Raw genomic sequence first — 14,180 nt, forward strand, 5'->3', positions numbered from 1 at the left:
CAAAGATCCGGTCCAAACTAAGGATAATGATATAGGTGATTGATTTGGTCCCGCACCCCACTCATTCGCCCTGACTCGACATCAGGATTAAGTCGAAGCCTATTACCTGACTTGGTTCCTGGCATAGATCTGGACACAACAACAGACTGCTCCATATAGAGTAGCGGGGTCAAACGCCCGACTTGACGAATATTAGGCTCGATGCGAGATCAAACAACGAATCACTCTCCCAAGGTTGGAGTTCGGTTCTATAGCCAACTCCAAGACTCCTCTTGATCGCATTCCACCTCGGTCTCAACCTAATTCGACTCGAGCTCTCTCTGTCGATCAACTTCATTCTGTGTCCTGTTCTACACTCAATCGACTCCGCTTCAACTAGGCTGCCACTAGAAGGATGTAGGCGAGCATGCGATATGATGGTTAACCTATCTCTTTATTAATGCGGCATAATAGTAAATGACATGACTTTTTACTATTACAACGAAGATGAGACACTTTCCTTATTTAGATGAGACATTTCCTCTAACAAAATTTTCACTCAAGGATATTCTAATTAATTAAGACACGATAGTTTATCTTTATTCTCTCACCATTAATTTTCTATTTAATTCCTACTCTTCGTAAATACAGGTATAAATAGTCATCACCTTTTCAACTCATTTTTACTACTTTGCTCCTTCCTCCTTCATTAGATTAAGACTGACTTAAATGTTGAAATAATTGAGCCAGGGCACTAGTGACCTTCTTCCTCATCTTTTATGTTCTTGCCGAGCTATAGAGCTCGTCAAGCTCGAGGGACCCATCGATCTTCCTCTCTTCTTCTCGCCCGATCAGCTCGCTGGCTAGGTTATTAGTGACATGTCGGAAAGACAATCTCAACCGAAACAATAAGAAAAATAAAATAGAAAGGTCATTATAAATAAGTGCATCCTCTTTTCAAAATATTTAGAAATTTCTCAAATACAAGTACGTCGTTTGGTAAATAGCCGAGGACTTTTTTACTTTACATGGATGAAAAATTTTACGAGTCGGTTTTTTTATGATCTTGTCCGTAGGCGACAAAGAAAGAGCATTGGCTTCTCCACGTGCCCGATTCATACTGCTCCTTATCCTCTGATCGAGTGGTAGTCGTCTTTTAATCATTGTTGCTGTAATTATTATTCTGGCGAGAATTTTGGGAATTCACGTTTTCTGATATCCATCGCTGGCTTGCTTGATCGATTATATCAGGCGCCGACGATCAGAGCCGGTGATGGCGAAGGACATGAAGGGGCAAGAGCTGAAGCCATGGCGGACGGAGAAGCCGACCATCTTCCGAGTGCCGGAGGTCATCCGCCGGGCCGACCGCGAGGCCTACGAGCCGAACATCATCTCGTTCGGCCCTTACCACCGCGGCAAGCCCCACCTGCGCGCTATGGACAAGCTCAAGCCGCAGTACCTCCGGAGGTTCGTGGACCGGACGACGCCGAGGAAAACCTTGGAGGAGTGCCGGAGTCACGTCAGGACGGTGGAGCGCCGGGCGCGCAGTGCATACTCGGAGACCCTAGCCATGGGCTCTGACGAGTTCGTGGACATGATGCTGCACGACAGCTGCTTCGTGGTGGAGTTGTTCCTCAGTCTCACCGAGAGGCAGGAGGGAAGGGGACAGGAGATGGACGACGGCGAAGAACACGACCCGATCTTTAGCTCGGCTTGGGCGGAGTACTACCTGAGGCTCGACATGCTGCTGCTGGAGAACCAGCTTCCCCTGTTTCTGCTCAGGGATTTTCTCAGTTTTGTTGACCCTGAGAAAGCGGCGAGCTCCCTGAGACCACTGGCACTCAATTTCTTCGGCGGCGACTTCCTCCCGGGAAGAACTAAGAAGCTGCCGGAGAAATTGGAAGTGTCGGAGACGCTCAGGAGATATCATCACATCCTTCATCTCTTGCACGCCTGCATACAGCAAGCCCCTGACGCCATTAACGAAGACAAAAGCTCTCACGGCAGGGATAAAGTAATTAGGGAAGGAGCTGAAGGCTTCCGCAGAAGCCCGGTGCGGTACTCTGTGATGGCGACGTCTTTCGGCCGCAAGTCGGAGAAGAAGGCCGCCGACGAGTACGTCTTCACGCCGCTTACCCCGGCGACGGTCCCCTGTGCTCGCGAGCTGAAGAACGCCGGTGTGCAGATCGTCAGGAAGATGGACACCGACAGCTTCCTCGACGTCACCTTCGCCAACGGGCGGCTGGAGATCCCCCGGATCCGAGCCTACAACGTGTCGAACACCATCCTGCGGAACCTGATCGCGTTCGAGCAGCTGTACCCGGAGCGCGGCACCCACGTCACCGACTTCGCCTACCTGATGGGCTGCCTGATCGACACGCGGGATGACGTAGCGCTGCTGCGGGAGGCTGACATCCTGGTGAGCGCCATGGGGAGCAACAAGGAGGTGGCCGATCTGTTCAACAGGATGTGCCACAAGGTGGTGGTGCAGCCGACGAAAGGGCACCTCCGGGGCGTGTTCGAGGACGTGCCCAAACACTGCGAGAAGAAGTACAACAAGTGGAGGGCGACGCTGAACCACGCCTACTTCGGCAACCCGTGGGCGGCGATCTCGGTCGTCGCCGCGATTTTGCTCTTCGTTCTTACAATAGTGCAGACGGTCTTCTCCGTCCTCTGTTACTATCAGCCGCCGTAAAATTTGGCTATCGACCAGACTTGAATTCATCTCCAATTAAACTTCGAATTTTCTTTTCTTTTCATTTTACAAGAACAAGATTGTCCGAATAGTAATAAGTTTGTAAAATTAAGTTTGGAGATTAGATTCTTCCTGATGCTCAAGGATGTAGATGCTTCAAGTTTCAACCCCAAAATAGAAATCTAAGGGTGTGTGATGCTCGAGCGCCTCGTGGCAGGGGCAGTGTGCCTGTGGAGGTGCTCGAGAGTTTCCACCGATGAGTGCCAGATGGGGAGATGAAGCATATGAGGACAAGGACCACCATTATGAAGGATCGGTCTATATCTTACCAGATAGAGGAAAGATGAAATGAAATTGCTAATCCTCAAAGAGGACAAAGTATAATTTTATCTAATAATCTTTCATTCCATAACAAACATTTTTCTCACTTAAGCATGTGAGGGATCATGTAGAAATAGGCCGACACCATCTGAACTCATGTTTGCTAGATGGAGAAGTAGACACGGCAGAAGATATTCAAATTCAGCCGCAACACTGACCGATAGATACTAAGATTCTTCCTGGTTCTCTGGAGAAGGGAGATCCTTCAAGTTTCAACCCAAAATAGAAATCTGACAGATTCTCTTTATCTCCACCACCATCTGAATTATAAAAACCAATATGTATCTAGACAGATACCAATGTCAACAAAATTGGATGTGTATGGACCGGATACATTACGGAATTAACGGATCCAATTTTCTATTTTTGCCGGCTGGAACCTACGCAGCCTTGAATAAAACGTGTTTGAAATTAATAATTATATTAATTAAAATCTCAATATTTTTATATAATCTAATTGAGGTTGTCCTTTTCGGTTGCTCAAACTTCTCCTTTCTCGAAGTTCATGATCGCAATGTTTGAAATCAAATGGGCTGTACGACAAAGTTGGTGAGAATTGGTCAGCTCTAGTAGTGCGATTAATCAACGCTAAGTTAGTGACAAGTAAGAGAGGATACAAATCTTATAGAAATGCTGTTGACATACAATTAAAGTTTTACATTGAAAATATATAGAAAAAATTATCAGTTTATAAGATAAAAGATATTTTTATTAGTATAAGACCTTTTGAATTAAGCCCAAAAATAAAATCATGAGGGCTAGATCGAAAGTGAACAATAGCATACATGATTGACGATTAGGAAATCAAATCTAACCATAGTTATAAGAATTTCCTTATAAGTTGTCACGTGTCCATCATCTATTCGTTGGTTGTGCAATTAGGGAATCAAATGCGACTTCAATTACAGACATCTCCACATAAGTAACTCAAATAGTTGGTCCAAAGTTCTGTCTTCCTTGTCTGAGTGAAGGTGCTCATACATGACAATATGAAGAAATACCTTTCAAACTTGGGTCTGCCACCATTAATGCTTGGGCATGCCAATCTAGTAAAAATATCTTTATTGTTGGGGCATGTCCGAAGGCATGCTCCTTAATGTTCGGACGTGTAAATCTGCATACCCTAGGAGATGCTTAAGGATGCCAACCTGTAATGCTCAGGAATGCCCCTACGAAGAAACTTATCAATGCTCAAGGATGCTAATCCCTAGTGTTCGGGAGTTCCCCTTTGAAAATGATTCTTGTGTTCGGGCCTACCATGTGTTTGAGTATTGACCAAGGATGTTCGAGGATGTCAATATTCGAGCATTGAACTTGGACAATCGAAAGACGATACCGATTATTTGGGAAATAGCTCGGGTATCATCACTAATTATAATTTTTAAATAAAATGAATGTTTTATATTATAAATTGGGTATAATATGAATATTTATATCTACAACATTATTACATAGATACTCCATGCTTGTGGTCCACCCCTCCAACCTTTAATCTTGTAGGTGAGCTTTCCTTTCTTTCTTTTTGGAACAACTTCTTTTTGTTCTTTACTGTTTGTTTTATTTGCAAATATATTTCGCCGCCCTACACATTAAAAATGTTTACAAAGATTTTTTTTCCCATCAATTTAATACATTAAAATTTTTAAATGATAGCTCAAGCTTATGTTTAAAAATTAGTATTTAATAACTATAACTATAGCAATTTAGAAGGATCTAAATAATTTAAAAATGACTATTTAATAACTTAATCAATATTCCATATTTTTAAAACTAAACTTATATTTAAACAGATAAATATATTTTAAAACGATAAACTAATTTTAACTAAAATTATTATGTTTTTACAGTGAAAAGGTTATTCAAAATAGTTGTATAATAATTTTAAGCGAATTAAATCTATTATATGACTTATCTATTATTGCCAATGTATATTTAAAAAAATAATTAATTTACTCTTAAACTTATACATTTATAAAATATGTTCATTAAGGGCTCCCCGTAAAAAAACAGAAGCCATATTTATATAGTATCCGAGTTTACTGTGCGCAATTCAATTAGGATGGATCGAGTTAAATAATATGAAAATCTTAATATTTAAATTTAAATTTAAAAAATATATGATATTATAATTATAAAAAATTGTGACTAGAATTCGGTTTGAAAATAAAATTAAATTCGAGTTTGATTTGAATGGTTCAAACTTATTCGAACTAAATCGAATTATAATGCAAAATCGGATTCGAATTGAATTATTCGAAAAAAATTATCGAATATATTTAAATTCAATTCGAATTTCATAATTGTAAATATAAATTAAATATTTTTCGAGTCACTCGAAAAATTCGCTAACATTCATCCGTACCGTAGATCCAACCAATAAAGGCGGTCCGGTCTGCCATTTTCAGTGTTGGTGTCATGAGCTGGCATCCACCAGCCCATCCACTGCCACAACCTTTATGTCACAGTCTCGCATTTGAATACTGATCTGAGCCAATAAAAAAGGAAACAAATATCCAACGGCAAAGTAATTTGCTTCCGTTTCTGATAATCATTTTTATACGACCAATCAACAGACGGCTGACTCCAAGTAATTTGTTTTACTCGATCATGGATGAAAAATTTTACAACTTTTTTTTTTTTTGGTCTTTTGAAAAAACTATAAATCCTCGAGTCCGTAGGCGATAAACGAAGAGGATTGGCTTTCCCCACGTGGCCGACTGATACTGTTCTTAATCCTCTGATAGAATTTGGGTTGTCTGTTAATCATTGTTGTCGTATATTATTATTCTGGCGAGAATTCATTTGGAATTCATGTTTTCTGAGAATCATCGCAGGCTTGCTTGCTTGATTATAGAAACAGGCGCCGACGATCGGAGCCGGTGATGGAGAAGGACATGAAGGGGCAAGAGGTGAAGTCGTGGCGGACGGAGAAGCCGACCATCTTCCGAGTGCCGGAGATCATCCGCCGGGCCGACCCCGAGGCCTACGAGCCGAACATCATCTCGTTCGGCCCTTACCACCGCGGCAAGCCCCACCTGCGCGCTATGGACAAGCTCAAGCCGCAGTACCTCCGGAGGTTCGTGGCCCGGACGACGCCGAAGAAGACCTTGGAGGAGTGCCGGAGCTACGTCAGGACGATGGAGCGCCAGGCGCGCAGCGCATACTCGGAGACAATCGACATGGGCTCCGAGGAGTTCGTCGACATGATGCTGTACGACGGCTGCTTCGTGGTGGAGTTGTTCCTCGGTCTCACGGAGAGGCAGCTGGAGGGAAAGGAACCAGAAGAGATGGAGGAGGGCGATGAACACGACCCGGTCTTTAGCTCGGCTTGGGCGGAGTACTACCTGAGGCTCGACATGCTGCTGCTGGAGAACCAGCTTCCCCTGTTTCTGCTCAGGGATTTTCTCAGTTTCGTTGCGCCTGCGATGGCGGCGAACTCCCTGAGGCCGCTCGCGCTCAATTTCTTCGGCGGCGACTTCCTCCCGGGAAGAACTAAAAAGCTGCCGTTGGACTTGGAACTGCCGGAAGCATTCAGATCGCATCACACCCTTCATCTCTTGCACTCCTGCATACAGAAAGCCCCTGACGCCATTAACGAAGACAAAAGCTCTCACGGCGGGGATAAAGTAATTAGGGGAGCAGCTCAAGGCTTCCGCAGCATCTCGGCAAGCTACTCTCTGCTGGCGTCGTCTTTCGGGCGCAAGTCGGAGAAGAGGGTCGACAGCGAGACCATCTTCACGCCGCTTACCCCGGCGACGGTCCCCTGTGCCCGCGAGCTGAAGAACGCCGGCGTGCAGATCGTCAGGAAGATGGACACCGACAGCTTCCTCGACGTCACCTTCTCCAACGGGCGGCTGGAGATCCCCCGGATTCGAGCCTACAACGTGTCGAACACCATCCTGCGGAACCTGATCGCGTTCGAGCAGTTGTACCCGGAGCGCGGCACCCACGTCACCGACTTCGCCTACCTGATGGACTGCCTGATCGACACGCGGGAGGACGTAGCGCTGCTGCGGGAGGCGGACATCCTGGTGAGCGCCATGGGGAGCAACAAGGACGTGGCCGATCTGTTCAACAGGCTGTGCCACAAAGTGGTGGTGCAGCCGACGAAAGGGCACCTCCGGGGCGTGTTCGAGGACGTGCCTAAGCACTGCGAGAAGAAGTACAACAAGTGGAGGGCGACGCTGAACCACGCCTACTTCGGCAACCCGTGGGCGGTGATCTCGGTCGTCGCCGGGATTTTGCTCTTCGTTCTTACAATAGTGCAGACGGTCTTCTCCGTCCTCAGTTACTATCAGCTGTCGTAGAATTTAGCTATCAACCAGACTTGAATTCATCTCCAATTAAACTTCGAATTTTCTTTTCTTTTCATTTTACAAGAACAAGATTGTCCGAATAGCCATAAGTTTGTAAAATTAAGTTTGGAGACTCTTCCTGGTGCTCAAGGATGTAGATGCTTCAAGTTTCAACCCCCCGATAGAGGTGCTATTGAGGATGAAGAAGCTTCAAGTTTCAACCCAAAATATAAATCTGATCGATTCCAATAAACCCAAAATAAGGCTATTGGAATTAGCCTTTCCCCAAAAAAAAAAAAAAAAAAAAAAAGAAAACAATGGGCCACAAACTTAATGATAAATAATACTTTTGTTCAAGCAATTAGATACATGTCACGTGGCTTCCACGTTTTATTCTTGTGACAAAAGATAATATCCTCATGACTCCTTCAGTACTGTTTTAAGATTTGAAAGATATGTAATTTTCAAAGTATAATTGAATTGGTTAATGGTTATGATGAAATAGATATACAGAAGAGGAGAGAGGATAATGATTCGAATTTTGATGAAATCGAGCAAAGTCTAAATCCCAGTGATCCACTGAGAGGATGAGATAATCGGACAGTTTTACTCATTTATTTATTTATTATTATTTATTTAGATATTTAAATTTTCGAATCCATTAACTAAAAAAACAGCTTTGCCTTTAACTATTTAAGCAATCATTTCTTAAAAATTATTATATTTCTCCATCTCCAACGCCAATGGAAAGTGAAGGAACTTTTTATAATCCCTTTCTTTTAAGAGACGCACAAAAAAATAAAACTATAAATAAAACAAGTGGATCAAAAAGTAGCTAAGACAAAAGACAAACTATGAGCGTTACGTTGGATAATAGTCTTTCCATTACACCATAACTGTTCATAGGTTCTCAAATAATCTTCATTTTATTTTTATAGTCGGCCTTAACGACAATGTCAATCATTGCAATAAAATAATCATTCAATTGTAATAAAACATCTATTGCTCTCGTAGAATTTTTAAAATCATGAATCAATCATTGAGGCATAATAATTATATATATATTTTAAACGATTTAATTTTTCATCTCAAATTTTATAAACAAAGACTAATAGAAATATTCTATTCAGCTTTTATATTATTGATCCGGTGAACATCCCGCGGTCCTACGTGTCAATAAAAGTCTCGGCTAGGTCAACGATAGATACGACGTGGCGACGCAAGATTATAAGCCTAGTCTTCGTTGACCGAGGCATCGGGTCAATTCCAGCCTTTTTCTCGCTTAACTTGGTTTGCAGGTCCTGTCTCACAAGGGTTTAGTCAGATCCAATTGACCTGCCCTCCAGGGCTTGGCTCCCTGAATGGTTCCATAGTCTCCATATCCAGGGCTCAGCTCCTTGCATGGTTCAACAGTCTCCATATCCAGGGCTCAGCTCCCTGTATGATTCAGTAGTCTCTATATTCAGGGGCTCAGCTCCCTGTATGGTTTAGCAGCCTCTATATTCAGGGCCTAGCTCCCTGTATGATTCAGCAGCCTCTATGATCAGGGCTCAGCTTCTGCTGCTTAACGATCCCGTTGTTCCAGGGCACGATGTTATACTAACCTTTTATCCTTGGCATTCATGGATTTAGAGTCATCTTGGCTCAGCATGCTCAGTGTCTAAGGGTTTAGCTCTACTGTCGACTCAACAGCCTTAAGGGATCAGCCTCAACTCAAACTGGTTCGCTCCACCATAACCAGTTACTCCTTTAATTAGCTCAGCCACTCCATCCTTATAAGGGCCAGTTACCTAACCGACCCCCAATTAGTTCAGGAACACGACCTCTTCTCACCGTCCCCGGTGCTAAACGACAACAACACGTGCAATCCAAATTGGAAAGACAAGGACGGTTACTAAGTTGTCAGAACTGGTGTCCTAGATCCTCACATGCTCCTCCTCGCAGTAAAAAAGGTAAGGGTAGACCGCATGACTAAAATAGAAAGTGGTTACAAGGAGACAGGTCCTGTCTCCTAGATGTTATCTTAAATGGACACCTGGCGCTCAAGGATAAAGATGCTTCCTGCTGCTCAAGGATAAAGATGCTTCAAGTTTGAATCCCGATAGAGGTGCTATTGAGGATGAAGAAGCTTCAAGTTTCAACCCCAAAATATAAATATGATAGATTCCAATAAATCCAAAATAAGTCTATTGGAATTAGCCTTTCCAAAAAAATAAAAAATAAAAAACAATGGACCACAAACTTAATGATAAATAATATTTTTGTTCAAGCAATTAGGTACAGGTCACGTGGCTTCGACGTTATATTCCTATGACAAAAGATGATATCCTCATAACCCTTTCACTACTGTTCTAAAATTTGGAAGAGATGTAAATCAGGAAGGATTTCGTGCCAGTGATCCACTGAGGGGATGAGATAATCGATTTTTAGATTTTATTATGATAATTTTTATACAGAACCATAGGCACAGGCTAGGAGGTACTTCTGCATGATATTAAATGGATATGTCAGGTTGATATATGATATATGAATTTTATAAACGAAGTTGAAATAATACTTTTTTTTTTATCGTGGTCAACTATAATTTTTTGATTTATCTCTTTATAGATAGTCAATGGGCCGATTGTATAAGATCGTTAGGATGGTGAATTTTATCTTATACTGAAATGAAATATGAACTTTGTAAGATCATAATTTTTTTGATTCAGATTGAATTGTGAGATTTTTAATATATTAAATTAAAATTCATTTATATCTGCACATTAAGGTAAAAAAAAATTTATTTAAAAATTTAAGATTATTTAAATTTTTATTTAATTGATAACAGAGTATTATTTTTTATTTTATTTTGAATCAATTTTATTTTATTAAATTTAAACACGGTTTTTCATTTTTTTTAAAATTTCACTATCAAAATAACTTTTAAAATAATTATTATTTTGTCGCAAAGGAACTTAATTATTCAAGATGAATAGATCATTGCTTATTTATTTTATTATTATTATTAATTCATATATTTAAATTTTCGAATCCACTAATTAAAAAACAGCTTTGCCTTTGACTATTCAAGGAATCATTTTTTTTATAATTATTATATTTTTCCATCTCCTTTTCAGCACAGAAACTTTTTATAATCCCTTCTTACAATGACTTTTGAGACACACACAAAATAATAAAACTATAAATAAAACAAGTGGATCAAAAAGTAGCTAAGACAAAAGACAAAGTGACAAACTATGAGCGTTGGATAATAGTCTTTCCATTACACCGAAACTGTTTATAGGTTCTCAAATAATCTTCATTTTATTTTTATAGTCGACCTTAATGACAATGTCAATCATTGCAATAAAATAATCAATTAATTGTAATAAAATATCTATTGCTCTCGTAGAAGTTTTAAAATCATCAATCAATCATTGAGGCATAATAATTATATATGTATTTTAAATGATTCAATTTTTCATATCTCAAATTTTCTAAACAAAAACTTATAGAAATATTCTATTCAGCTTTTATATTATATTATTACATAAGTTGACTGGACAGTCAACTCAGATCTTTGTTAAAAACTATATTACTGCATCATCAAGTCTATCAAGTATTCAGACTTCCTCTTGTTCTTCTTCTTCTTAAATCTTAACTACCCCGCCTGTTCTTCGTCTCAACGTTCATTTTCCTTGAATCTTCTTCCCAATAACTTCATGATATATGATGATGCTCGACTGACGTGGTCGACGTAACCTCTCAGACGAAGAAGAGCAGTGTTAACCAACCTTTTATCTTAATTTTATTTATAGGGACATGTTCATTAGATCTTAGCCGGATCTATTGTCCTGGAAAGGAAGCAGAGGGGTCGCGGAATTTGGGGAAGACCATGATTGAGAAATCATCCTCTAAGTCTAGTTGAAATTAATTTCGGAGAAGCTTTGCAGATCGAGGTCGGAATGGGCTCTGTTGGAATTAATCAGGGAGAAGCTTTGCAGATGGAGGTCGGAAAGAGCTCCGTTGAAATTAATCTTGGAGCTTTGCAGATCGAGGTCGGAATGAACTCTGCAATGATCACTGTGTTGGAGAGCGTTGGGCTCCCTTTGGACGAAGCATGGCTCGTCTCCCTCGAGCAGAAGCTCGCTGAGACCAACTGGGAGCCATGGCGCACGGACCCCGCCTCCATCTTCCGGGTCCCCCACCACATCCGCGACGACGACGCCAAGCTCTACGACCCCAAGGTCGTCTCCCTCGGCCCCTACCACCGCGACGTCGACCGCCTCCTCCCCATGAACCGTCTCAAGTGGCACAGCCTCAAGAAGTTCCTCGGCCGCAGCACCGGCTACGCGCTCGTCGACTACCTTCGCCTCATCAAGGTCTCCGAGCGCCGCGCCCGCGCTGCCTACGCCGACGACCTCGCCTCCATCGCCAGCAACGACTTCGTCCAGATGATGCTCCTCGACGGTTGCTTCGTCGTCGAGACCGTCCTCCTCTGGAAGTTCGGCGCCGGCGGCCTTGAGGCCGTGCAGAACCCCATCGCGAGCTCGTCGTGGATTCTCCCCATGGTGGCGGGCGACATGCTGATGCTGGAGAACCAGCTTCCCTTCTTCCTCCTCCAGCTCCTCTTCGACTTCGCCTTCCCCTTCCCTCGCCAGCTCGATTTCGCCAAGTGCGCCGTAGAGTTCTTCGCCGCGTTCGCCGACAGGGAGCTGGAGTTGCCACCCGACGGCGCCGTAAAAGGCGGCTTTTGCCATCTCCTCCACCTCTTCCACTCCTGCATCAACCCGATGAAGGACCCCGGCGAAGCAAAATCGAGGACGAAGAGTTTCTCACGAGCTAACAAGTCGCAGAAGACCCGGGTGAAGTCTATCCCCAGCGCGACGCGTCTGAGCGAGGCCGGCGTCAAGTTCCAGAGGAAGCCGACCAGGAACGTGCTCGACATCACGTTCCGCAACGGCAAGATGGAGATCCCGCAGCTGGCCGTCAACGGCCACTTCAACACGCTGTTCCGGAACCTGATCGCGTTCGAGCAGGGGTACAAGTGCGTGAGCCGGCACGTGACGAGCTACGCCTCGCTGATGGACTGCATCATCGACACGCCGGCGGACGTGACGCTGCTGCAGAGGGGCGAGATCATCGTCAACGGGCTAGGGGACAACCAGGACGTGGCGGCGCTGTTCAACAAGCTCTGCTCCGGGGTGACGATCGACGACGGCGATGGGGATCTGGCCTCCGTCTTCGAGGAGGCGAACAGGCACTACAACAGGAAGTGGAATCAGTTCCTGGCAATCTTGAGGCGCGATTACTTCGGGAATCCTTGGGCGGCGATCGCGTTGATGGCGGCGATTTTGCTCTTCGTTCTCACGTCGACCAGGACGGTGCTCGCGGTGCTGGCCTACTTCCACCGTCATAACCCCGATAAAACCTCTCCAACACCACACGCAATTCACAATCCTTGATCCGCTAATCCGATATGTAATGGCGAAGAGAGAGAGACATATTTTTACTATTACTTTTGAATTTTGATCCATCTTTATCGTAGGGTGAAGATTGTAAGGTGTGATGCTCTTCTAAGCCTCCTAGCAATGCTGAGAGAGATGTGGGCACTAGTTTCTCTTTTGTTCATATTAAATGAACCTACTTTCTACCACAGTGTAAGATTATGCCGTCTTGGGACATAACTGAATTGATTACGATGGAACAGAATTGTTGAAGTGGATAAGAGTCGAATTTTTTCGATTTATCTCCTCAAATATATAGTCGTGAGACCGACCGTTGGAGCCGTTGGGATGATGAATCCTACTTTTTACTAAAGAAGAGTAAGATTATGCCAAAAGATGTTAAATTTCTCTTAAGTGATGAAAGCTATTTTGTATTTTACAAGCATTTGATTTGAATCTATAAGGTGATTGACACAATGAATTCAAGCAGGGGCGGATGTATTAAGGGGCCCGGGGGGGGGCATGGCCCCCCAACCCAAGTTGAACCTTTAATGTGTTTAGATTAAACTCTTAGGGTTATTGGTTAATAGGTTTTAGGGTTAATGGGTTGTTGATCTATTGGATCCTAAACCAACCCGATAAGGAAACCTAGAAATCGCGAGTCTGCCTTTGTTGGGTCCCGATCGCGACAAATGTTTCATACTTTCATGAGATGGATAGCACAAAGTAGTAATCTAATTCCATTGCATTTTATGTAATAATTATATTATGCTATGTTAGGTTTTTGTGCTAAGGATTATAAATGTTAATTTAATTATTCTTTATTTTTTTATATAATTATTTAAGTGATTAAGTTTGTACTTAGGTCCTTGATATGTATCTTTGGGCAATTCTTTTGTTCAAATGAGTATATCATTTTCATTATATGACCCCCCCAAATATGAAATCCTGGATCCGCCCCTGAATTCAAGTATCTGTTTATCGATCTATTCAATGTTATCATTCTTCTTTTTTGTAGTGTTGATTTTGATACGCAACTAGAACAGTCTCCAACCCCAAATAATCGAGACAAAAGTACTACCTAAGAAGTTAAACAGATCCATTAATGTCCTTAATTTGTTTAGTTAAAAACAATTAATGAGGGCTGCAGAAATTAAGACTAACTTGCATACTGGAATTAGAAACTTCATAGGATAATTAATGTAGTAGATTAATTAAGCAGGAATTGTTATTCCTTATTCAACAAACAACAAGAGCAAGAAAAGTCGTAACATTAAAATTTCATGTCAGCTTATTCTCAGTAATGCCTAGGCCAGTTAAGCAGATCAGAAGAAAAATTTTTAGACATATTGTCAGTAATGCCTAGGCCAGTTAATTAATCAGCTTATTATTCCACACGGATTG

General features: G+C 42.4%; 3 protein-coding genes across 3 annotated transcripts; all 3 read left to right on the plus strand.

Annotated features, from left to right (window-relative positions):
* The first annotated feature begins 1,172 nt into the window (after positions 1 to 1,172).
* On the plus strand, positions 1,173 to 2,798 carry LOC141839452 (UPF0481 protein At3g47200-like). The gene has a single exon (XM_074727197.1). It carries the CDS (start codon positions 1,253 to 1,255, stop codon positions 2,672 to 2,674), a length of 1,422 nt encoding a protein of 473 aa, XP_074583298.1. The 5' UTR covers positions 1,173 to 1,252; the 3' UTR covers positions 2,675 to 2,798.
* Positions 2,799 to 5,755: 2,957 nt separating this feature from the next.
* LOC141839451 (UPF0481 protein At3g47200-like) lies at positions 5,756 to 7,509 on the plus strand. Its single transcript, XM_074727196.1, has one exon. The coding sequence runs from the start codon at positions 5,938 to 5,940 to the stop codon at positions 7,360 to 7,362; it is 1,425 nt and encodes a 474-aa protein (XP_074583297.1). The 5' UTR covers positions 5,756 to 5,937; the 3' UTR covers positions 7,363 to 7,509.
* Positions 7,510 to 11,015: 3,506 nt separating this feature from the next.
* On the plus strand, positions 11,016 to 12,985 carry LOC141840144 (UPF0481 protein At3g47200-like). Its single transcript, XM_074728045.1, has one exon. It carries the CDS (start codon positions 11,295 to 11,297, stop codon positions 12,792 to 12,794), a length of 1,500 nt encoding a protein of 499 aa, XP_074584146.1. The 5' UTR covers positions 11,016 to 11,294; the 3' UTR covers positions 12,795 to 12,985.
* Positions 12,986 to 14,180: the final 1,195 nt, after the last annotated feature.

Source organism: Curcuma longa, chromosome 11 (genome assembly GCF_044706935.1).
Source record: "Curcuma longa cultivar G26 ecotype Majalengka, Jawa Barat chromosome 11, ITB_CL_G26_1.1, whole genome shotgun sequence".
Lineage (NCBI taxonomy): Eukaryota > Viridiplantae > Streptophyta > Magnoliopsida > Zingiberales > Zingiberaceae > Curcuma > Curcuma longa.